Source organism: Anguilla anguilla, chromosome 18, assembly GCF_013347855.1.
Source record: "Anguilla anguilla isolate fAngAng1 chromosome 18, fAngAng1.pri, whole genome shotgun sequence".
Classification (NCBI taxonomy): domain Eukaryota; kingdom Metazoa; phylum Chordata; class Actinopteri; order Anguilliformes; family Anguillidae; genus Anguilla; species Anguilla anguilla.
In genome coordinates, this window is record NC_049218.1 from 29,612,227 (window position 1) to 29,637,591 (window position 25,365).

Below are 25,365 nucleotides of genomic sequence, written 5' to 3' on the forward strand. Positions count from 1 at the left end.
ATTGCAGCTGATTGAACATCCAGTTCGGTGGGAAAGAGAAACTCAGGCATTTATCCGTTTATCATTACAAGGGAGCAAATTGAAAGTTGTCTATTACCGGGCCTGAACGCTCCCCGAAGGGCACTGTGCGCTCTCCGCTAACTGTCTTCCTCTTCCTCTGCCGCAGGTCAGTGATGGGCCTGGACAAGGAGCCGGATTTAGTGCACATAGAGGCCCACTCTGCTGACGGACGTGAGTACCTGCTCATCAGACAGCACAGAAAATCACTTCACCCTTCCGCCTGCCAGGGCTCGGAGGGCCGGGGAGGCCATCTCAGACAGGAAATGCATTCTGGGTCTGAAACGTGTCCCAGGGGTATTACACTGGATTATGCAACTCAGAATGTATCACTTGATGGATTAATAAAAAGGCTTTTCCTTCCGTCTCTCTAGGGGACTGAAAGCCATCACCATAATTTACAATGCTGCTTCCTTGAAAATCATTCTGATCCTTTAGAAGCAAATGGTTCTGGTTAGGATGTTTAGGCTATGAGCACAGTAAATGCAGGCATGTTCACTTCCTAATTAAATATAAACTGATGAAATGTTTTCTTCTCATTTTTAGGCCTATTCACAGAGGTTATTTTAATCCAGACAGTGTCTTCTAGGTGCTTATGAACACAAGCCATGAACATATAACATAAGTGCATGAATTCATAAATGTAATACATGCAGGAATATCAACAATGGGATTTTTAAAAGTGTATGCTCATGAACTCCTTCAGACCATGCTGTTTAGAAGAATAATATATTTGGTTTGACGGGCAGGAAGTAGATAAAAAATGAAGGTAGCCTCTGTGTACAGCTGGAAATGAAGGGCCAGGTCCTACTGCAAGCACCGATGAAGCAGAAGTCAAATAAAATTTTGATTTCCACCATTTTCTGCGATTACAAAGGCTTTGAATGTCCCTACCCACGTCCCCACTGGCGGTCTTATCCTGTGCGTTGTGTGTAAAGCGACGTCTTTAAATTACGCTTTCACATGTGTGACGTTTATGAACCAATATTTTTCATCAAATGGGTAGAAAGAGTATACTATGACACCATGAGAAAGGTTTGTATACGGAGTGTACTTACTGTACACGCACGCTGTATCACACCCCTGAAGGACAGAGCATGCCACCAGTATTCACTGTGCACTTCAGGGTATACGCAGTGACCTTTGACCTTTTTCTGGTTGTGATATGAAAAATGAAGATGTTTTCCAGACTCCTAATAATTAGAATTGGCATGTGAGCAGAGTGTGAAGTCTGCAAATAAAGTAGAAATGGCTTTGGTCCCACAAACGCCGTATTTAGAGAAATCACAGAATTGATGCTGGTTCTAGTGTTACTCTAGTGATTACTGTGCTTTATTGCATTGCACCTTCCTGAAACCTCAACAGAGTGAGAACTGCATATTATTTCATTTTCTGAAGAATCAATAAAGACTTAAAGGCTTGAACGGTTTGCTGTTTAAATTCCATTAACCTTTCCATGCTAGCTAGATGGACAAATGGGACAGCTATTTTGGCTTGCCTGTTAGTCACCTCCGATTGGCTACAAGCCTTATCAAATCAAATTTTAAAATTCATCTTGGCACCTGAGATATAATTGGCTCTGATGTGCGTCTGTATCTCTTTCTTTCTGTTTAGGGGCACACTACGTGACCTGCAGAATCGTAGGCTGTTTGGAGTCCGGTAGAAGTTACCCTTTCCCCGGGCACATCGACACCAGCTCGCTGGTGGTCCAGGACGACTACGTTTTCATTCAGGTATGGCACTGCGTTGTACCAGATTTACCGGGAAAGAAGTTTCATCGATGTCCCCAAATTCAACACGGTGCCAGTCGTTTGGATTCCATTCATCCATAATAACGACTGTTGGAGGCACGTGTCAGGATATTGTTGCTGTTGTTGCCTCAGTTCATTTCAGTTGAAAAGAAAGATTCTTGTTTTGTCAGTAAAGATTTAGAAATATGACTCTAATAATATTAATTTAATATATTAGAGATCACCACTGAGTTGTTTCCTCTATCCCCCCCCCCCCCCCCCACCCAACCATAGCTCAGTGCTTTTCCAGCTTGCATTTTTGAGCAATAATTTTATTTACATATTTTTGCAGTTCCAAAGGAATCTACAGACAAGGGCGACAAGGAGAGTATAAACTTACATTTTGCTCAATAGCGATGATTTATTTTAAGGGCCACTGCTACAGTGGAGTGCATTCCTTTAAAAAGCTTCCTCCTTTTTTACTTAATTACCTCTTCCCTCTCCTAGCTCCTCTATGCTCTATATTATCTGTTCAGAGTTAGATGGCAAATTGGTTGTTTCATTTCATAATGAGGGCCCTTATGCCGTCTTCAAAAGCCAAGAGCAGGTCTAAGCAATAACTGCTGATTGCTGGAGGTTGCTGTTTTCGTGTGGGAGGAAGGAGAGCGTTTTTCATGATTTGGGTGAACGTTACAGCTCTCACCGCTGAATGAGAGTGTGCGTCATGTTATGTTGCATATTTGCAATATTTGCAAGTGCCTTTCTCAGCTGGGGGAAGTTAAATATTTCTCTTGGCAAAACATATCGAGGATATCGATTGGTCCGCAGCACATTTTCCCAGTCAGCTTGAACACATCAGAGGAAAGAACAGAATAAGTATTGTAGAGTGAAAATATCTTTCCGTTGGATTCTTTGGAAATGATTATCATTCCATGGGAGGATTAATGTAATATGTCAAGCACAGCATCTTTGCAGTACTTTCCGAATCCTTCTTGCCAGTTAGAAAAGGATTACTCCTAACATTTTCTGTTTGATTTCTCAGATGTATTGCCCTTAGGTCTGAGCCCAGATTCAGTAAAAATCAGGGCTGTACCAATTAGCATATTAACCGGTTAACCGATTAATCAAATTCAGTGATTTGCCAACAAATTTTATGCAGAAACTGATCATACTTTTTAATTTGAAAGTTGAAAATTTTAAATATGTAATGTAGTCACTGTTATCCAGGGGAAAGAAAGTACAGTCGCTGAAAATCATCAGCAGGAGGATTATTAAATCGGAAGTTATTTGCAGATGAATGTTGTAAATAAAGGGTTTTCTTGTAGTGTGGTTACTTCACAGTATCGCCTGCTATGATTAGCCATCTGAATGAAACTGGTAATGAGGAAACCGAATCAGCTGGACTGGCGGCAGATACAGTAATGTTAAGCAAACTAGACTAGGTTTCAAGTCAACAGTGCTAAGTGTGCTAAAAAATAGAAGCATTTAGCCAACTCAGTACAAGTCTGGATTGCATCAAATCATCATCAAGTAACATGGTTTAGGATGGGGGGGGGGGGGGGGGGGGGGGGTAGAGGCAGTTTTGCAGCGAGGAATATCCATATTAATACTTTATTCACATGATTTAACTTTCCCTATTAATCTACCAATTAAATCAGCCAATGGGAAAAAAAATGAAACTACTTTTAATAGGTTGGCAGCCAAATAAAACATCCATGCAAATGATATTATGATTGAAATGAAAACATTTTTTCCATTAACTTTGGCCATCACTGTATTCAAACTTTGTTTATGAAGAAATTATATTTACAACTCGCATTTAATTGTAAGCCAGGGACGGAGGATTGAATCCTTTTCAATGTTATTTTAAGATTGCAATATCTATTGTTTATTCTTTTGCGTTTTGCAGTCTTACCTGGCGTAATCCAGTTAAATGTTTAGGAAATGAAATATAAATAGTAGACTATTCCTTATTTGTACTATGTGTGGCCAAACAAATCATGTATAGTGTATAATCATAGATAGCGACTTTTCTCTCAATTTATAACATTGAATAATTCAAGTGTACATCAGCATACTTCTCATGAGTATACATATGTACAAATATATATATATATATATATATATTTGTACATGTGTATACTCATGAGAAGTATGCTGATGTACACTGCTGATATACTGTATATATTCTGTGCTCTGTTGATCTTGCCTGGTGTAATTGAGCCTACCAATATGACCAGAAGGCGGGGTTTGCACTTTTTGAGAGTATTTCATTGGTTCTAATAATACACCAGATAAGATCAGTAAAGCATAGCAAAGTAGTTGAATCCAAAATAAATATGTATTTGACCCAGGTCTGATATATATATATATATATATATATATATATATATATATATATATATATATATATATATATATATATATATATATATATATATATATATATATGCACATATGATATAGTGTTTCATCCATTACTCCACTTTCCCTATCGGCAATGCAGGTTAAACTTAACATCCCAGAAGGCATCTAAGAGGATGACCCACATAGGGCAACTCTAGGGCTTCCGTTACACCTGTGAGCATGCTCTAAACATGCCATGGCTAGACAAAGCGTGATCTATCATTGCTCACGCCAGACGCTTGCTTATCTGGGCCATGAATGTGATTGATGCATGCCCAGCTGCAGCTCCACGCCAGCAGTCAGAATTAGCATCAGCGCTACAGCGGCCCAGGTAATGGGGCCGCTGTGAGGAGCTCCAGACTGTGTGTGAATATGGGGTTCCTTAACCGAGCCCCCTGCTCCTGTTATCCCTCTCTCGCTGTCTTCTCTGTGGAAGGTCAGAGTTTTATGTTCATTACTTACACTTAGTTTATTTTTATTTTTTTGGGATATGTGTGTGCTCATAGATTCATTAATAAATGATACCAAATGTCAGAAATGTACTTAGATACTTTTATGTGTACTGGGAATGGTCCAGGAATCAAGGAGTTAGGAATGATGTAAAACACAAGGCCAGTATAGGTTCAGAATTATTCACTCTTATGCTATACCAGCATTGCCTGTCCCTGGAAACCCTGCCAACTGAACTCTGCCTGCTGGTCTGTGGGTTTCTCTCTCATAGCCAGTGAGTGCTGAGATCAGTCAATGATCAATATAAAGTTTGAGTTTGATGATCATCGGTAATGGGCTTGGACTTCTTGATTTAGCTAACAGTTGCAATCCTGCATCTGGGGGTTGTTGTTTGTTGTTGGTTTTTCCCTATGGTCATCCCTGATGGATTATTGGCTCTTTCTGACAGGTGGTCCTACTGATGCCTTCTGCTGTGTCGTGCCACATCATATGCATGAGAGCAGCTGTCTCTGTATACTGCAGGTGTAAACTTTTCTGTTGTTATTTTTTCTCCAGGTTACCACAGCCGGACGCGCCAGTTACTTTGTATCCTATCTGAGGGAACCCTTTGTGCGAATTAAACTGCCCAAATACTCCCTTCCCAAAGTAAGTAAACTTTCTGTGTCATGTGGAGTAATGATCTTGACCTTTTCAAAGTCTTGTTGTCAGGACATTCATCAACTATAAATTGCCTATTTAAATTTTAAGAGGATTTATTGCAGATACAAGATCTATAAATCGGGAACAGTGGATGCAATTCAATTTTACTCAGCTATGATTCGTCCAGCCAAGAACTGCACATTTCTGCTAATCATCATCTATTAATCTCAAAAAGACACATGTACATAAAGCCATTCGCTGACGTAGCTACTGCAACAGACCAAGCTCTTTGGTCAGTTTCTCTGCTTGTTAACTCAGCCTGCATTTTGACTCATTTCAATGCAGACCTTAATTTATATTTCTGTGCATTGTGTAAGTGTGGTAAAAGTGTGCAGTCAACAACAGTAGCTCATCAAGGAATGTAATGTGAAGCTCTGATAAGCTTTGGCTAGCCAGCTGCTGTATAAAGCATTTAACTTTGGAGAAACAAGAGCTGGAGAAGTGTTTGACGTACGCGTGAGAACAGAACTATCGACAGATGATCATGGTTTAAATTGCTATGCTAAAATTGAGATGCTGGGGATTAGCAGTGTTCCTTCAAAAAACTAAAAGAGTCTTTGTGATAAATCCGTTTGTTGTGGGTGACCTCATTACAGTTCTGAAGAATGTTATGCACTCGGTAGGTGGAATTATGCGAGGGGAAAAAGTTTCAATTCCACACATGCAGCTCCTGTATACTGCAGAAAAACCGATATAAGGATTATAGAATACATTCTTTTCAAAGTGGATCAATTTATTTGGAATACGGTGTCTTTTCCTAGCTGATTAACAGCAAAATTAAGTGTCAGGATAGTTAAAAAGAGACTCTGAAGAATAAGTTTCAATGATGTAATAAAGCATCAGTGTAGGGTGTGTGCGCAGCTAGTTAAATCTTTCCCAAAGACTGGCAGGTTTGGTCCCCTCATTTTGCTTTTTAGCTGTCCCTTATCACACGTATCTCTCAGACTGGTGCAATGTGTGAGTATCATGTAGAGCACATCATTTTGCTTTCACTGTGCTGTGAAGCATCAGTTCTTTTCCCAGCAGTGCTGTGTTCCCGGCTGTGTTCTGTGAAGCTGTTGCTGAAAGCTCTTTCACCACAGGAAGGAAAGCAGCCGCAGACAATGGTAACAGGGACAGGGTAGCCATATTTCCAGAACTGTATGCACCTTTTACATAACAGAAACGCAAGTTAGCAATCAAACAGTGAGGGAGTTTTTTAAATGAAAAGGTAAACAATTTTACATAGTTTAAATGAATTCATTGAATATGTTGATGTATAATTCTGTGAAAGAATGTTATCAGTCGACTGATACTAATAAATGATTGTTTAGGGAAAAAAACACATTATATATTCTTGTCAAATATAAATCTTTATAATAATTAAAGTTCTGCCAAAAAAAGTACATTTTCAGATGAGTCCACATTTGTATTGATCCGTAGTTTTCCGTTGGCTTTGAAAGCTAATTTTCACGCTGAGCTAGTTGTGTTTAAAGCTCATTACTAGGTGTGTGAGGCGTAGAAGTGAACCCATATACCCTGACTAATAAAAAGCCTTTTTTTTCAAAAACTAGATGAATGAGAAAATGAAACTGAGACACAATTCGCTCTTATAAAAGGAAAAAATCTGGATATTTTCAAAAAGCTTTCCACCATATGTTACAAAACTGTTTGTTTATTTTCCTTGCACCTTTGAATGCCCAAATGTCATTTTTGTCTTTGTGGTGCATCCAATTCCAGTGGTCCATGCTGGAATTACAGCTTTTTTAAATTCATAGTACCCCATTTTAGGGGACAAAAAGTTATTGTCAAATTTAGTACTTGGTTGTAAATCTGTGACCATTGAACCACAGGCCTGTATCTTCAGTTCCTGTTTGTTTCAGGGAATTTTTGCCTTCAGTCTTGTCTTCAGCATATTCATTTAGATTTAGGTCAGGTGATTGACTTGGCCAATCAAGAACATTCAATTTTTTGGCCCTGAAAAACTCCTTGGTTGGTTTAGCAGAGTGTTTGGGGTCTTTGTCCTGCTGCAAGGTGAAGTGCCCTCCAATTAGTTTTGAGGCATTTGGTTGGATCTGAGCATCTAAGATGTTTCTTTAAACTTTAGAATTTATCTTGCCACCCTTACATTAGCACTGACAGTCTGCACTTTAAGCTACAATTTGTTGTTTATTATAAATTCAAAACAACAAAAATTGTGTCAGTCCAAATACTTACAGACTGCGCTGTACAACACCCAAAGTCTGCAGTCCCCATATGCCACAGTTCCACAAGAGGCAAAAGAAACTGTATGGCAGATGGGAGATGGACGCATATTTAACCTTACAATGGAAATGTTTTTAAATGAGGTTTTTTTTAATGATCTCAGAATCCCACTTAAAGCTTTAAATACTGTACCTCAGTATTTCATATGAAAAGAAATCATAGGAAACTTGCCTTGAATTAAAGTATTCACATGCGAAAAGAAAATCTCATGCTAACTGGACATTTTGACGCGATTGCCTTATTTTCACATGAACTGAAATTTACACATACAAAATATTTGACATGCAAAATTTTCGCATTTGACTGACTTTTTCAAATGTGAACCACAATATTCACATGTGAAAATAGCATTGTCACGTGAATGATGTGTTTACATGTGATTGGCTTTTCTCACATGCGAACTACATTTTACATATGCAGTAACAAAACATGTGACATGAAATTTGCGTCTTCACATGGAAATCCCACATTTCATGTGGCTGACGTTTTCCTAATGTGAACTGCAATTCTCACATTTGACAACAAAATGTGACTTGAAACAAATAGCTTACTGTAGGTTACATTTTTTTTCTGCTCTCATTTTATAAGTGGGATTACTTTTTATAGTTCACATGTGCACTCTTCACATGTTGGGTGTTCACGTGATTTTCACATGTGATTTTTTGTGATCCAAAGCTGTGAAAATGACTCAGAAGGCTGTAAAGGTTCTACTGCATTTAAAAAGGTCAAGAATAACCGATGGAATCTGTAAATTGGTTACCTGCCAGCATGCCAGGTATAATGAATCTCTATAAAGCCCTGCACTGGTGAGCAGCCATTCCACTCCAGAGCCTTCTCATGTCAAACTGCAGAGGCTAAGCAGGTGTGGGCTTGGTCATTATGTGGATGTGAATCGTCTTGGGAAAATGAATCGCCTTCTGGAAGAGGTGTTGAGCAAGGGGTACGCTTCTTGCTAGACGAGGGATCTGGAGGGAAACCTGGAGGGCCGCTGTGTCTGCTGGATTTTGATGTGTTCCTGCACTTAAGTGCTTAATCTAAGCCATTGATTGGCTGAAGGGTCTGTGCACCTTGTTTCCACAGCCTGAATTGGCTGCTGATTGAAAGGAAATCACAAAAACCAGCAGAGACTGCAGCGATGCAGGAATGGTGTTTGAGAACCCTGCTCTAAAACAAATGGAAATCCACCCCTGCTCTAGAACCAATAGAAATCCACGCCTGCTCTAGAACCAATAGAAACCCACGCCTGCTCTAGAACCAATAGAACTCCACCCCTGCTCTAGGACCAATAGAAATACACCCCAGCTCTAGAACCAATAGAAATCTACCCCTGCTCTAGAACCAATAGAAATCCAATACCCACGGAGATGAGGGGAATGTGCTGTAGAAGGTGCCGTCTCTTCGGACAAAATGTTAAGCCAGGTCCTAAGGCGCCTTATCACAAAAGAGTAGGAGCGCTCACCCCTGCGTTCTGTCAAATTCCCACCAAACTGGCTTTACATGTCTGGCCACTTAATCATCTGATTGGCTTCCCAATCCCTTGGGTTCCCCACCTACTTTGGTTCGCCAAGTATTAGCTGATAAACAGCTCTCAGTTGGCCTACCTGATAAAATAAAGGGAAATAAATTATAAATACAGCCACCAGTTCATAATGCTGAATAATAAATGGCTTCAAGAGCTCTGTAATATCTGTTATGGCTTTCTTACAGGATTGAAACCAGGGATTTATAATAAAGCTTTTTTACCCTGAGTACACTGTGTCTCATAGTTGGTTGCAAGGTTGCCACGTTTTTGTCTGGGCTCCTTTTGATGTTGTAGGAAATGGGGCATTTTGACACAGTACCAGGTGCAAAGAGAGTAAGCCATTATTTGTTAAAGCACACAGGAATGCAAATTAGACCAATTTGTTGCATATAGAATGGGCAAACAGTAGCAACAATGAGAAAATAAATATGTCCATTTTTCTGGCCCGTGAAAATGTGTTGAAAAACACAGAAGATTGGTCCAATTAAATCTCTTCTCTAGGTATTTAAAACTGACATGACAAAGGCAGTCAGTAAGACAGTGATTACCTTAGGTCTTACAGACAGTGGGTACTGCAAGTCTTAGAGGCAGTGGGTACTGCAGGTCTTGGAGGCAGAGGGTACTGTAGTTCTTGCAGACAGTGGTTTGAGACAGAGATTGCTTCTGCCAGAAAAACTGCGAAGCCCTTTCAGCTCCTCCCCCTTCACCACTCCAGACATAAGAGAAAAGTAGCCGTGTTGTGGATTCCCATCTCATATACGCATACAGCGTAGACACTGCAAGGTACCAGAGCAGGTGAAGCAGGGAGTGGATGGGATTCGTTTAGAGATGGACGGGATTCGTTTAGAGATGGACAGGATTTGTTTAGAGATGAGCATGAAGCCTGTGGAGATGCCAGCATCAGAGAGTTATGTGTGCCACCTCCAGCAGGAGTGTCTTCAGCTCGAAATCACAGGAAGCAAATGCTGCTCAGCTTAAATTTTACCTTCCATGGTACAGCATTGTGCCTCCATGTAGGCTGACTAGTCCTACGACACCTTCCAGATTTTGTTTTTGAATTTGTTTCTTCTTGAAAAAACCACGGTCATACTCAGAACTAAAGCCTGATTTATACTTTGTCGCATGGCCCTTCCGAGAAGTGTGATGTGCCAAAAATGACATTTCCAATGGAAAAGTGTTACACAACATTTTTTTTCAGTGTCGCGCACCTCTAGAATTGTATGTCATGTCGCAGAGCATCGAACAGTGTTTTCTGGACAGCCAATTGGAACAACAAAATTATTTTTCCCATTCAAGTCTCTTTTTTAAACAGAAGTAGATATAAAATGTGTTCCTCCACCATTTCTCAGTAATTTCACGGGGCACCGCCATGTTTTCACATGCGTGAAAGTCAGTAGTTCGGCGCCTCGTTACCATAGAGACGACAGAACCCTCCCCACGGCCCTTCGCCGAGGCGTAAATTCAGAACGTCGTGCGGCACTTTCGTTTTCTGTCGCGAGACGCCCGTCGAAAGGGCCGTGGGGGGGGGGGGGGGGGCATCCGGCTTGACGTCTGTCTCCCTGACAGGACATGCACATCATCAGCACGGACGAGAACCAGGTCTTCGCCGCCGTCCAGGAGTGGAACCAGAACGACACGTACAACCTGTACATCTCGGATTCGCGCGGCGTCCATTTCACCCTGGCCCTGGAGAACGTGAAAACCAGCAAAGGGGTGGAGGGAAACATAATGGTGGACCTGTACGAGGTATGTGTCGGCCGACGCAGTCTGAGGCTGCGGGGGCGAAAAACGACATTTAATTAAAGCTATTCCGATTCAGTTGTTATTTAGCTGCCAAACAAATCCAATTACATTTATTAACATTCAGCGAAATCCAATCTCCCTGCTACCTGCCCCGCAAAATATTTTGAGATTTAAAGAATAGAGAATGCATTTGTTAGACCCTCTTGTCCATAGGACGCATAACAATGCTGACATCCGGTTCAATTAAAAAGCAATTTATTCAAAATAGATTAGTTAGGAGCAGAACAAACAACTCTCTGCTTAGTTCAGAGATGGAAGCTGAGAATCAGAGTTTTTGTGCGAGCAGAATTAATAATATCATAGCATTTTGCACCACACAATTAACACCAATCTCATTTTAACCCAATTAAAAGAAAGATATTCAGGACCAATTACATATCATTTAAGCAGGTCCCAAGTGAATAGTGTAATCAAGCTTATATGACTGAAAAATTTTCCCTGTACAAAGGTCAATCTGATACGTGCTGACCCAAAATTAAACAAAATAATTTTCCATAATTACAGAGGCTGGCAGTGTTTCAAAGTTTTTTTTCCCCTCCTCATTAATGAACATCACAGTTATAATTGAACACATGACAAGATAATTATGCATGATCCTTTAAAACAGACCGATCATAATGCATTTTATTCATCCAACAAATGATTATGTTATAATTATGTTATAATTACCTTATTGAGGTAAGCAGGAAAATTCTGACAATGGAAGAAATAACATCTAAAGACCCGCTTCCTCAAAGAGATGTCTTCAGCAACATACTGTATGGATATGAAGGTTTTTTTTTTTTTTTTGAAGTAATCAACCAGTTTCCACAACTGACAAACTATCACAGAAGACCAGGTTACCCAAATGATAATGGACTCAATATAATGCATTTACGTGACATTACATTACATTACAGGTATTTAGCAGACGCTCTTATCCAGAGCGACTTACACAACTTTTTACATTGTATCCATTTATACAGCTGGATATATACTGAAGCAATTCCAATTAAGTACCTTGCTCAAGGGTACAATGGCAGTGTCCTACCCAGGAATCGAACCTACGACCTTTCGGTTACAAGCCCAGTTCCTTACCCACTGTGCTACACTCGGTCCTATGCACACACTGATGCACACACACGTGCACACATGCACACACACATATGCACATGCACACATACAGTACACAGAAACACATACACACATACACAGCCACATTTTGCCAACTGCATATTAAAATCTTACCATTCTTTTATGGTAAGCTACATATGTTAACTTAACTACATAACAATCACAAGCTTTCTTAAACGCTGCCAGGCATGCATTCATTTAGAAAGAGTTGAGTTCTGCACATGTAAATGCACCTTTAGCCATGATGAATTCATGCTATTTGTGCTGTCACATATAACCAGGCACATAAACAGATATCCACCGACGCACACCTTTTTTTTTTTTTGAGGGGCTGCACAGGGGTAATACATCGTTTTTACATCGAATGACAGCTTCTCATTAACTGCAGCTGTCCAGTCAGCAGCTCGTGTTCCTTCTGTCAAACGTAGCACCTATTAATGCCACTTATGTGGGTTGCCTCGGAATAGAATGTGTCTGTATACTTTTCAAACGGTATTTGATTTGATTTGATTTTCTGCTCAGCCGGAACGGTCGGAGCGATTTCTGATTCGCTGTGCGCTTTTAAGTTTAGTTATAGAATAAAAGCTCTAAAGCAAGGTGCCGACGGGAGACGCGAAGAGCATTATAAAAGCTTAGAAATGCAATTTGCTTATCTGTTGAGTGTCTGTGTCATTGCTCAGCGTCTTTCCCTTCCCCCAGGTAGAAGGAATCAAAGGAATTCTCATCGCCAACAGGAAGCTCGACAACCAAGTGAGATCATACATCACTTATAATAAAGGTCAAGAATGGCGTTTAATACAAGCTCCTTCAACAGACCTATCGGGCAATGACATTCACTGCATTTTGGTAAGCATGGTCTGGTATGATTGTGTTAAATAACCGTTGGATTGTTTGGCTAACTTTACATCTTTTCATTATAACTGGTCCTTCTGTGTCTCCTTGGTGATGTCACACTTCTGTATTAGCTGAGGCTAACACTGGCATTCTCCATTTTATTCAGTAGCTCTGGATAAGAGAATCTGCTGCTGTTTGTAATGTAATGTAATGATGGCATGAATGCCATTTTGTTTGTTTATTTTCCCATATAGAGGAATGGCTTATCTATGAAAATAATATTTCCCATATACAAGTGAACTTTCAGAAGAATAGGGTTTTGCCTAGGTAGCGCTAGACCAAGTGACCTTTGACCACCACATATTTTTCTCTAAAAATGTGTCCATTGTAAATGTATGAAAGCATATGATCACTCAAAATGTATTTAAGGCCTATATGAAGTATGCATCCTGTCCATCTTCAAAGTATAATACATCTACAAATCATTAAGCATGTTTGTGCATAGTAAAATGTCCAACGTTACTTAAACTCTTGACAAATAACATTTGGTCCCGCTCTGGACCAGAGTAGGACCAAAAGTTATCTGTTAGAGTTCAATTAACACTGGACATTTTACTGTGCAGGAATTTGCAGTTTTATGCGGTTTTACTATACTGCATTTTTGGTCTCAGCTACAAATTACAAAATGGTAATTTTGCAAATACCAAATGTTGTTTTGTTACACAGTATTTTTTTTAAAAATCACTAATGTCAACCTGAGTTTAGAATCAAGCACTGGTAAACTGAGTCAAATTGAGAACAAAATACATTGGATTAAATTCGCTCCTTAATCCTGCACTCTCACAACGCACAATATTTAAACAAAATTTCAACCTTACACCTTCGAACTGTCAAACATATGGAAGAAGAAGCACTTTAATATTTATTTAATAAATTAGAATGCAACTGGTTTGAGCTTAAAATATAATCCCTTATAATTCCTTTTTGTCTCAGTGTTTTCCACCGTTGTTGAGAACCCCTCCTTCTCTCATTGAGTGCTGTAGTGTGCAGGCACACCTGTTTTGTTTACTTACAATATAATATTTGTGTACTGCCTTGTATACGTTGTGTGAAAACCACTCATGATTAACTGCAGAATGTATTTTCGCTTCACACAAGCTACTGCTGGCTTCTTTCTGGCCATGAATTCAGACAGCACAACGGGGGCTGTAGCTTTATGACATTGAAACATGTGTGAGCGAACACATAATGGACGAATTGATGGACAGAGTCCATTTATTTATGGATCTGGAAGTGCATTTAGTGGTCTTAATACGTGCTGAAAAATGAGCTTTTCCCTCAAGGGCATCTTAATTGATTAAGGACCGATAGCAATTGGATTGTATATACACATATGGCCATTAAAGATGAACAAACTCTTCAACGAGCAATTTAATGTGATCGCTCCTGTGTGTTTGCGGGCTGCCGGGATTCCATTTGAAATGCTCCTTTGAAAGATTTTTATTGATTGTTTTTTTTTTTTTTTGAATTAGCCACCAATGACGGTTCACCAATTAAATAACAGAACCAAGGAGACGAGTGCATCACAGAGCACCGGTTAAAGGGTGAATTTAATGGCGGATTGAAGTGACATTCTAATTGCGTCCTCAGTTTGTTTTTTCCCCCTCTTTAGATTTTAAAGTTCAGTCCTGTTGTCCTTGGTGTCCTCATTAATGATGTCACGCTATCGTTTGGAAAGATGAAAGGGGGCCGTTGGCTCTCCCCGGTCTCTGAACTTATGTAATTGTCTTTGGAGGGTTCCCTTCGGCCGAGGGGAATTGGCTGTGGGTTTTATGGAGAGCAGCTTCCTCTTTGTCTTAACAGCAGATAAAGGCAATTAAACACACTATCAATACCGCTGGCCTCTTACTAAACGAGGGAGGAGAATTCTCACTGAAACATATTTGCTTGGTTCCTTGCTGGAGAGATTTACCATTTCTTTTAGTTGAACCAACACGATTATTCTAAAATAACTGCCAAGGTTCCCTCTGAGTATCAGTAACACTGCTACATGTCATTGGCTAACACAAATGTAGGATCTTAACTTTAGCGATTCAAGTGATTTAAATGAGGAGCGCTTAAGGCGATTGTGGTGCGCATCATTTTGTAGTTTGGCTTTGTATCTTGACCTTGCACATTATGATTAGCACATTGTGCAGTGTACAACCAAACAGAACAACACAAGACCTGTGAAGGTTGCGTTATTGTTCTTATCTGCACTGCCAGTGACAAGCCGGAAATGCTATTTCACTTTTATTTTACAGTAATTCTAGTATACATGCTTTTTTGGGGGGGGGGGGGGGGGGGCGGGTCTCCTTATCAGTTTAGTCATTAAAGGGGAAGGGGGCTCCCCTAACAGCAGCTCAGTCATTATTAAGGGAGTCCTAAAGAGACTCATGATTAAAAGTGTGCTATAGTGTCCGTTCAGCTTTGCATCACTGGCCCACTATGGTGGGAGAACTATTGTGGGATACGACTAGTCTCGCCTCTCCAGGGTTGGACGAGTTCCCTGCGTACCACTGAGCTAGTTTACCCTCCGCAACACACGGGGTGCCGGCAGTAATAATTGGTTACAGATACAGCAGTCCTCCGATCGGCGCTAGCTCTTGCCTGTAGTACCGTGTGGACAGTAGGGTGCAGTGTGCTTTTTTTCTCAGAGGAGAGTGTACTGGGGGTGGTCACATGCCACCAGTGCACAGGGCCTAACTGGCTATTCCAAAATGTATAAAAAAATAATATATTATGTTTTAAATGTTATTTCAAAGACATGGTGGGTATTTTATATAATTGGACTATGAAAAGTGTTCATAGTCCAATTCTTGTTCTTTTTAAGTTCATTTATACAATGGCTGCTTTGCTTTTTTATCCTGGTGACTTTCCAGTCCTGTTTGAATTGAATGCATTATGAAATTTCAACCAGATTTATATATGGAATCTGTTTTTTTTCAGCCATTTTGTTCCCTACATCTGCATTTGCAGATGTCAGACAATCCCTACATTTCTGGAAGTATCTCCACTAAGAGTTCTGCACCTGGAATAATCGTGGCAACAGGTAAAGAAATCATCATTAAATTAAAAATAAAAATAATCTTGAATAAATGCCAAGGGCATATATTAAGGCTTGATGAGGTATTCATGCAATAAACCTGCACAACCCACTCAAGCGACCTACTGGATTATCTGATGGCCTTATTTGAATGTTAATGGGAATTTCTAATCCAGATTGGCAGCCTGGTGAAGTGGCTGTGCAGTACTTTAATGATACTTGCACTCTTGGTGCAGACTTGGACTACTTGGCCTCCCAAACCAAATGTGATTTTTAGTTATGGGGAAGTAGTAATAATTTTATTTTTCTGGAATCCTGATGTTTCTGATTTCTGAGTGTTGTACTAATTTAGCTTACTTACTGTAACCATATTGTCACACCCCACAGTCCAACTCATTATGTTTCGCATAGGCTAGTTCTCAAAACATTGCTGTTCATGGGCTAAACAAATGAACTATGCCCAGTGCTGAAGTTATGGCAATTTTCACATGAAAAAATAATATTTCATACTGTAACCAGTCAAAACGAATAATGTGATCATAAATTAGCATTTTTAAAATGGCTTCGAATTCATTCAGTTTGGAATTTTTGGCTTTTTTTATTTTAATTTTTATTGGTTTATCTGACCTTCCATGTTTCCGCCCCACTCCGGTCTCACTGAGGTCCAGTTTTACAGTACACCACACCATTCTTGGGCTGGAAACATACTTGATTTAAATCACGCAAACGCGTTTGCAAAATGGCTGTCATACGTAACTTGAGAACTTCAGAATGTCTTTTGTGCACGTCCTTAAAAATCAACGCTACGCGTCCGTAAGGTGCAATACCTGTGTAAACTGCTGGGGCAGTATACATTTTATGTACCAGTGACATGACTGACGCTAGGAAGCCAGGCAGGATGGCGGAATCATTTGAAGAGAAGCTGTGATCTACCCCCTAGTGGTTGTACCTTTTAAACCTCCAGTCAGAGTAAAGCAAAGTAAGCACACGAATATGTGAACAATTTTGCAGTTGAAAATGTGAACAGTGTCGCAGATGAATATGTGAACACTGCCGCTGACGAATATGTAAACAATGTCGCAGATGAATATGTGAACAATGTCGCTGACGAATATGTGAACAATGTCGCAGACGAATATGTGAACACTGTCGCTGATGAATATGTGAACACTATCGCAGATGAATATGTGAACAATGTCGCTGACGAATATGTAAACAATGTCGCTGACAAATATGTAAACAATGTTGCCCGGGATGCAACCATTTCACGTGCATGCAGCGCACGATTATTCAAGTATGTTTCCAGCTTCCAGAACCCATCACAGTATAACTGCTCTGAAGCTAGAGCCACTGCTGCATCATGGGGCTTTTTCTGCATGGAATGTGACTGATTACAATGGCATTAAATGTTTCATTAAATGATAAAGTCAAGGCCTAATAACAGCATGTCACTAAGCATGCGTTAGATCCATCCATTAAACCAACGTATATCAAGTACAATGCCCATGTTATTGTCAAGAGTATGCTGGCCATCAGTGAACTCCTTGTGCAGTGTTTGTGGCACTGTATAATTCAATACACAAGCATTTACATAATTTTGCTAAGATTGTATTAGTTTTTATAGTGGATGTGCGTAATGGGGGCAGCTTTCTGTACATTTCATGCAGCTGTAGAGCCACTTATCGAGCTGGGTATGTGGAGTCTACTCTTATGATGGAACATAGGGGTGTCTAGCTGTCATCTTATTAATGTGAGATTTATGAAACACCCTGGTGTTACCGCAGACAGATGACAGAACTCTGTCCATGGTTAGCTGGGAATCTATGGTGCTGTTTTTTATCATTATTTACATGCCTGATCACATGCCTAACTGACTGTGTGGCGGATGATGGGAGGACTCTGTTGTTTATATGAAAAGAAGGGTGTTATGGGAATAAATGTAATGGTGATGCAACGGAAATGCTAGTCATTATCATAGAAATATACTGCTATCTGTTAACACTTCTCTATAATTTCAACCTCATCCTAGAAGCAACAAATCAGTTTGTATATTTATCGCTAATGTGGATTCAGCCAACATCTGTTCTTATCTTTGACTGGCAATTAAATGCCAGCTTTATTCATTTTTTGTTAAAAAATGGTTTGCTTGTTCAGCAGTTGCCAAACTTAATGATATGTGCCAGATTGTTAGTCGCCAACATGCTATCCTTGTATTTACTACAAAGTACAAATGTGCAGCAAAATGTTTAGGGATAGATTTACTTTTGCGACTAGTTTCAAGCACAGATATGACACATTCAGACCCAGAAGCATGCGTGTTATGTATCAAACAGGTACATGGGGCTGGAAACACAGTATGTGTGTTATCTATACGAGTCATCATAAGGTGCACATCTCTCCTTAATGCATATGCATTTAAGGGAGGATCATGCAAATAGTGGATGAAGGTATAAGTGTGGCTGATTATGTATGACTAAAGTTTGCACAGTTAACGGGGGTTGATTTTTGCATTAAATTTCTCCACCCCCGAAGAGCAACCATAAATCAAAGCACAAGTACAGGGATACACAGGTATAGGCCTAGAAGATGGATTTGTAGAGAGAGCAACAAAGATCACACTGTTTCAACTCCTCGATTTCTGTGACGAACACCCAGCCATAGGAATTACTAATTACTGTCCTGGAAGAAATAAAAGATGTGCTAGAACCTCGCACACAACGTTCCCATTCCATCCTGGCAACAGTCGAGCTCCTTGCAGCATCACACTCTCTCACATCTGGATTAATTCGATAATGGCCGCCACGGCTGGACCATCGCTGTCCGCGTTTGGCTGTACGCTGTCGTGGTGTAGCGCTGGGTGTGCTGCTGTGGCACACCAGCGGATGCATACTTTTCCGTACATCCAATGAAAATATTCAATGCGCTAAGAATAGGAGTTTTTTTTAACTGCACCTTTTTAAGCTCTACTTCGTATGCAAAATGCCCCATCCGCTGATTACGTAATTAGCCGTAGCTTTAGTAAATATGACAGTAATTTCACCATACTCTGACTGCTTGACCCTCATCTGGCTGACGGTTTGCGCTGTGAGTTTAGTCTGGGCCTTAGTGTTTAATTCAATCCTGCCAGAGTTTGAGGCCAGTAGGAATCAAACATACGTTATTAGAGTAAAATATAGCCAATCAGAAATGGTTTTACTAAATGTTTTACTGTGTTTTTGAAGCCTGAGCCTAGAGCATTAATTGTGGTATGTTCTGGGTAGGTGCTGAGGTTTTACTCTAGAATATGGCATATTCAATAAATAAAGTATATGCATAAAAACATTAACAAATATGAATTTGTGGTGTTATTTTTCTGCTAGGTAACATTGGAGCCGAGCTCTCATACAGTAATGTTGCAATGTACATATCGTCTGATGCGGGAAACAGCTGGAAACAGGTACGATTTAGCAACCATGGATGAAGTGTGTCGCTTGTTCACACTTTTGATTTTTAATTGTTTTGCTCGAAGGTAGCTTATGAAGTGATCGGTTTGCCTCCGAACGACAAAACTACACAAAAACCTTTTTTTTTTTAAACACATTTGATACTCGAGTGAACAAAACTAATTAAAACCGACGCCTCAAAGAGTTTCGGTTTCGGAAATTCGAGACGAGCAAATGTGGAAACAAGTGGTTTAACATTTAGCAGCATGAAATTCATTATGAATAATATGTTTAAAATAGATGCAATTACATGGCTGAATACCTGTTTGATAATTGTAAATACAAATGATACAAACAGTAACTACACAAAGTGTTTATTTCTGATGGAAGCAGATTAGGCCCATTGGAGCGGGCCCATTTTAATGGTTCTCATCATGTACGCAGTTATGTGCTTTATTCCTTCTCCTTTCATTGGTAAATTCTTTTCTATTCAGATTTTTGAGGAAGAGCACAATATTTGGTTCCTGGACAAAGGAGGTGCTCTTGTTGCTGTTATACAGGCAACCGTGCCTGTTCGCCATTTATGGTACGTCCAAATGATGTTCTGCTTTCTTCTGTATGGAACTGGAAAAATGACATTTTAGCAGGCTTCAGTCAAATGCATTTAGTTTAAGGGCATATTAAATTAGACATAAATATGAAAAATGGAATCTGGCACTGTATCTTGGAAGTCAACTACTGACCATATAACATACGGTGGAGAATGTCAGAGGTTCCAGCCAATGAAAATGAGTTCAGCTGCATCTGGGTGGTCAAGCAGCAGTAAACATCCCTGGCTTTTTCATGATAAATGCGTCGATTTTATTGCATCTGCCTGTACAGTTAAATGTTATGGGCTGGATTGAATCTAGGGGTCTTATTACCGAATATCAAATTATTATTTTGGTAATTTCCTGAGCAATTTGTGAATTAAAATTTATGAGGGAAAAGGTAAAGAGAAGGAGATGGTGAGAGAGAATATTTTTGAGGAGAAAGTTAACAAGATCATTTTTTGTGAAAAGAAAGGTAAGAATTTTTGAACCCCTTGCTTCTGTTTATACCAGATACCACGGGAAATGAGTTTGTAGTCTTCCTGTGGTTTAATTCAAGCTTTACATGCTTGGCTAAACAAGACAATAGTCTTCTCCCCCCCAGCCAGTGCAACGTTTCAAGCGTCTAACTTATTTCTGAAATGCTTGTCAAAGCGTTTTAGGCTGTCAGTACTTCTCAGCCCTTTCAGACAGACGAAGGCCAGCGCTCCTCTCAGGTGGCTCAGGAGCTTGTGTACTGGGGCGTTCGCGTTACTTCAACCGTGTCACAACAAGGTAGTTCAGCGTAGACGCGTCTGACAGGCCGTTGATAAGCTGTCGCGCTCAAAGACACGCGTCCGCGATGGCCGTTTACTGCTGCGATGTTTGTCACTTCTCTGAAACGAACGAGAAACGAAGTTGGTTTCCAAACCAACTTGTCTGAACGCCATTTTTTTTTCCATTCACCAAAAATACCAACTCGTTCATTGATCTTTTATGACTTTTTCGGTTTGCGTTCTTTCAAACAGACTTGAGAAGTATCCCAAATTACCCTTTGTAATGTACAATAATGCTTTAAGACTGATTAGAATGACTGCAGTTTTCGACATAGCGCCAGCGCATGCCATGTTAGTTTAGCGTATCCATGTTCATTCCTATTGCTAGCTTACGGTGTCACACATTCTGTCAAGAAATCAGAATGAAACTGAGCCCTTCAGTCAATCCACACAGCTCCTTTACGTTGACTTATAAGTGAAACGGAAACAATTTCTATCAATCATCCTCCAAGAGCTCTAGAACCCCTCATAGCCACAACCTAGGGCCTTCATAAACACAAGCTAGACATTCATGTTTGTACCTTTAACCCCAAACTCTGTGCCGGCAGTGTCACCTGGTGTCTCCGTGGTGACACAGCACCATAGTCTGATTTGCAGTTGACATGAGGTTTGATGAGGTTTTGTAATGTCTATGAAGGTGTGAGTTAGTACTTGTGGAGGAGTTATATAGCTCTTAGAAGGTCTCACAAATTAGCGGCGATTCTTTTAAATTATTTAAAATGTAGTTTGGTGAGTTCAGTAATTAATTAAAACAAGAACAAAAGCAAGAAGACAACATAGTTATATTTATTTCTATATATATTTATGTTTGTGTATATTTGTACTCATAGTTATGTAAGTTATGAACACGTGCTGCTCTGTGATTGGCAGGATCAGCTTTGACGAAGGGAAGCACTGGGACATGCGGAGCTTCTCTCTGGTCCCGCTGTTTGTGGACGGAGTCCTCGTCGAGCCCGGGATGGAAAACCACATCATCACGTGAGTGGAAACGACGTGCTCGTCTGACCATCTTTCAAACTGCCCCCCTAAAAACCTGAGAACTGAAAAGATTAAAAGTTCATTAGCTAGCAATTTGAATTGCCTTCCTGTTGGAGATGGTAACAATGGAAGGTGAGTAAAACCTGGAAGGTGCTCATCAAACATTTAAAGAGGCACGATAAATCCCTGATATGAGCTCTATTGAGAGCTTTTCATTGTCATTGTTTTACTGCATTTTAGTCATTCATTTACTGTCTCGCATATGTTTATCTGAGGTTGCACCCGCAAAAGTGCTAAAAAATCTTTTGTAACTTGCATCTTTAAGGTTGTTTGGACACTTCAGCCACCGGTCTGAGTGGCAGCTCATCAAAATCGAGTACAAGTCCATCTTTACCAGGAGATGCACTGAAGGGGACTACCAGACCTGGCATTTACATAACCAGGTGAAAGCAGAGCTGCGTTGTACTGTACCTGAGAAACTGCATTAGACCAAGAACGTATACAGGCTAACATTTGTAGCAATGAGGCGAAATTCATCGGATCTCTGGGGGGGCATATTTGCAGACTGTGAAAGTCCAGTAAGCCAAGTCTTACAAGCCAAATAAAACGGTGTTCGACGCAGGCCAGACGTGTGCACTTCCGACGCGTAGGGGCGGCTGCGAGCGGGGTGGACTGGCGTATTTTCGGCGTACTTTCTGAGACGGGCAGAGCACCACAGATTGCGCGAGAGCCTTCAGATTGAAACGGTGATGTGTTCTCGCCCGTCATCGCCCACAAGGGCTTTTCTGAGTGGACGGACGGGAGATAACACGAAACCTCCCTCACGGAGATGTGACAGTAACAGAGCGCTACGCCCCATCCGTAGCTCGAGCGGCTCAGTCGTGATATTTGAAAATAATTTTCAGCTGCACTAGAAAATAAATGAGTAACAGCTTCCATATTCCCAAATTGTACGCGTTCGTTTTGAAGTGGGAGACTAATTTACACCTGTAAGTTACACTTTGCGGTGGGATGATTTTCTCTCCACCCTTGTGGCTTCGCAGGGGCACCCTTGCGTGATGGGAGAGAAACAGGTCTACCTGAAGCGCAGACCGGGGAACCGCTGCATGCTGGGAAAGGACTATTCTAGAATCCTGTCTGCCGAACCTTGCATATGCAAAGCGTATGATTTCGAATGGTAGGTGATCTCCTGAGAGCTACTGTGATGAGACGAGTGAGAGACTTATTAAGACAGGCATTGGTTAAGACAGGCTTTGCTTTTCTGCATCGGTCACATGTCACAATCTTAAACTTATTTCAGGGTGGTAAACGTATGCTTAGATTGGTGTACTATACATTTAGCACTAAGTGAGAGGAATAGCTCAAAAAATATTTAGTGTTACGGGAAATAATCATTCAACCACACTTGGCCAGATTCAAACATGCTTAGCTTCTAAAAGGTTATATTAAGTAAAATAAATCAAAACATGATGTACTATTAATTAATCATTTTATCATACCAAGATGGATCAAAATCCATCAAGTGCTTTTGTTTTTTTGTCCAAAGTTACGATGGTGGAATGCAGAGGTTCTAGTAGTCTTAAGAATTTTTAAGTTCTGGCCTTCTGGGTGTGAACGTTGGAAAAAAAGCTGAAGCCTTCTCCTTTATAGAGTGTTATGTTATGAAATGTGGAGACATAGGCTGTATTTGCAAATACACTGTATTACCATAAGTGTCAAACTAAGGTGCTCATTTTGGGCCTCTAAATCTCTTGCTTGGCACCACTAATTGGATATATTACCACCTTTGTTGTCTTGGAGGTATCAACTGTGTCATCACAGTTCTGACACAGCTGTATCGTTTTATTTCTTTTTTTAAATATCTGATGTAACTTTGAGTCAGTGTTGAATATGTTCTTTCACACTGGTTTGAAATCCACACATAACACTTTTAGTTATTGTGTCACATAAACAGCTGCAGGTGTTTTAGCATAATGTTTTTATCACTGGGGAAAAAGAATTACCATGACAGAGCCACATTTGGGTTTCATCCATAGAAATATTTTCTTATATCTGAAAATAAAATTGATGTGCTGATACTTATGGGAATCGTAGTACCTCAGGACAGATGAGACTCATGAAAATTCCAGTTTTAGCCTGAATCGGAATATAAATTCTTGGCTGAATCACATGGGAATTCAGTTTCTGTTTTCAAGACTTTAATAAACTCAGGCGTCTTTAGGTGTACTAAGATGGGATACATGTTACCTAAATTATAATTTGTGACATTTTTACAACTCATAAAAGTACTCCGTCTACTGTTATGTTGATTTATAAGTTCAGGTTATGTAGTTTTGGGTACAAGTTTACAAAAACCATTCATTTGAATTGTACCTTTACACCAGAGCTATAAATATATTTTCTAGCTTTTCTACAGTTGTTTTCATTCTTAATTTTGACAGAATATTGTGCAGAATATTCAGTATCCACTTCACCAGACCATATACGTATGCACATATTATTTTATACACGTGTATGTACATATTACATACAGATACAATTCCTGAAAAAAGGCTGTATTTATTTATTTATTTTTTAACTGTGTCATCTTTTTGTTTGATAGTGATTATGGGTACGAGCGTCACAGGAACGGGGACTGCTTACCGGCGTTTTGGTTCAACCCAGAGACCATGTCCAAGAGCTGCAGGCAGGGCCAGAGCTACTTCAACAGCACCGGGTGAGCGCGGGGGTTACGCAAGACCCCGCTCAGCCGCCATTTTCACCGCTCCCCGTGAGAACCGCGCAGAGCGAGCGGAGCATGAAAGAGCCGCTTGCTGGGAAAGCCGCCATCTTGTGTACCCAGCTGTCCGAGCCATTTGTGTCGCCATAACGTTTATTCCTTATTCCCTAAATTACATTGGGTGGCGAAATTTTTACAGAAAGCAAAAACAGGCCGTTGGGCAACGTTGCACCCTGAATTCAAGTCACCGCAACTATAAAATCATTCTGAGAAACGACATTTTTCTTGTCAAATTTTCACAAGATAATTTAACCATGCAACAGTCTTAATATACAGCAAGGATGAAGACAACAGACCTGACAACAGACAAACAACTGACGATATTATCAATGTATTATACACCAATATATAATGTGTCCTGCGTATTTAGACTTCCAAACTGTGACAGGTAAGACCAGTCAGCTCACATAGCTTCTACTCCATGTCCTGTATATTTATTTGGCATCTGACAAAATATTCAAAATAGTCAGATAGCCTGAGATGTTGGTTCGCATTGTCGTGCATACAATATGCATTTTCTGAGCATATATACTGGTATTATAATAAGAAAGTGACATTTGAGTGTGATGACGGTATTACTCTTTTAGTATTCATGGTGCGATTTGTGATGTGCAGAACGCACCTTTATGTGAGCATTCTTCTGGGGGTGCTCGTAAACAGGACTAATGAATTTGCTAGAACCCCTAAGCTTGAAATAGTATCCAGTCTTTATTTTATTCACAAAACCCAGCTTAATGGAGAACTTTTTAATCACTGTTTAAAGTAGCCCGACTATATAGTAGCAAAACTAACTCCAGACATCCCAATGCCCATTAACTGTTACCAGTTAAATATTCCT

The 25,365-nt window shown here is 40.1% G+C and overlaps 1 protein-coding gene across 2 annotated transcripts in view; it reads left to right on the forward strand.

The window, feature by feature from the left end:
• Window positions 1–25,365, forward strand: part of LOC118217637 (VPS10 domain-containing receptor SorCS3-like) — a 133,930-nt gene that overhangs the window by 86,190 nt on the left and 22,375 nt on the right. For both annotated transcript variants that reach the window (XM_035399560.1, XM_035399561.1), the window contains exons 6-17: window positions 167–231; window positions 1,672–1,790; window positions 5,199–5,288; window positions 10,675–10,854; window positions 12,724–12,870; window positions 15,847–15,949; window positions 19,303–19,379; window positions 19,860–19,951; window positions 21,641–21,748; window positions 22,074–22,191; window positions 22,792–22,925; window positions 24,351–24,464. In XM_035399560.1, the coding sequence (XP_035255451.1) occupies window positions 167–231; window positions 1,672–1,790; window positions 5,199–5,288; window positions 10,675–10,854; window positions 12,724–12,870; window positions 15,847–15,949; window positions 19,303–19,379; window positions 19,860–19,951; window positions 21,641–21,748; window positions 22,074–22,191; window positions 22,792–22,925; window positions 24,351–24,464 (1,347 nt within the window). The remainder of the gene's footprint in view (window positions 1–166; window positions 232–1,671; window positions 1,791–5,198; window positions 5,289–10,674; window positions 10,855–12,723; window positions 12,871–15,846; window positions 15,950–19,302; window positions 19,380–19,859; window positions 19,952–21,640; window positions 21,749–22,073; window positions 22,192–22,791; window positions 22,926–24,350; window positions 24,465–25,365) is intronic.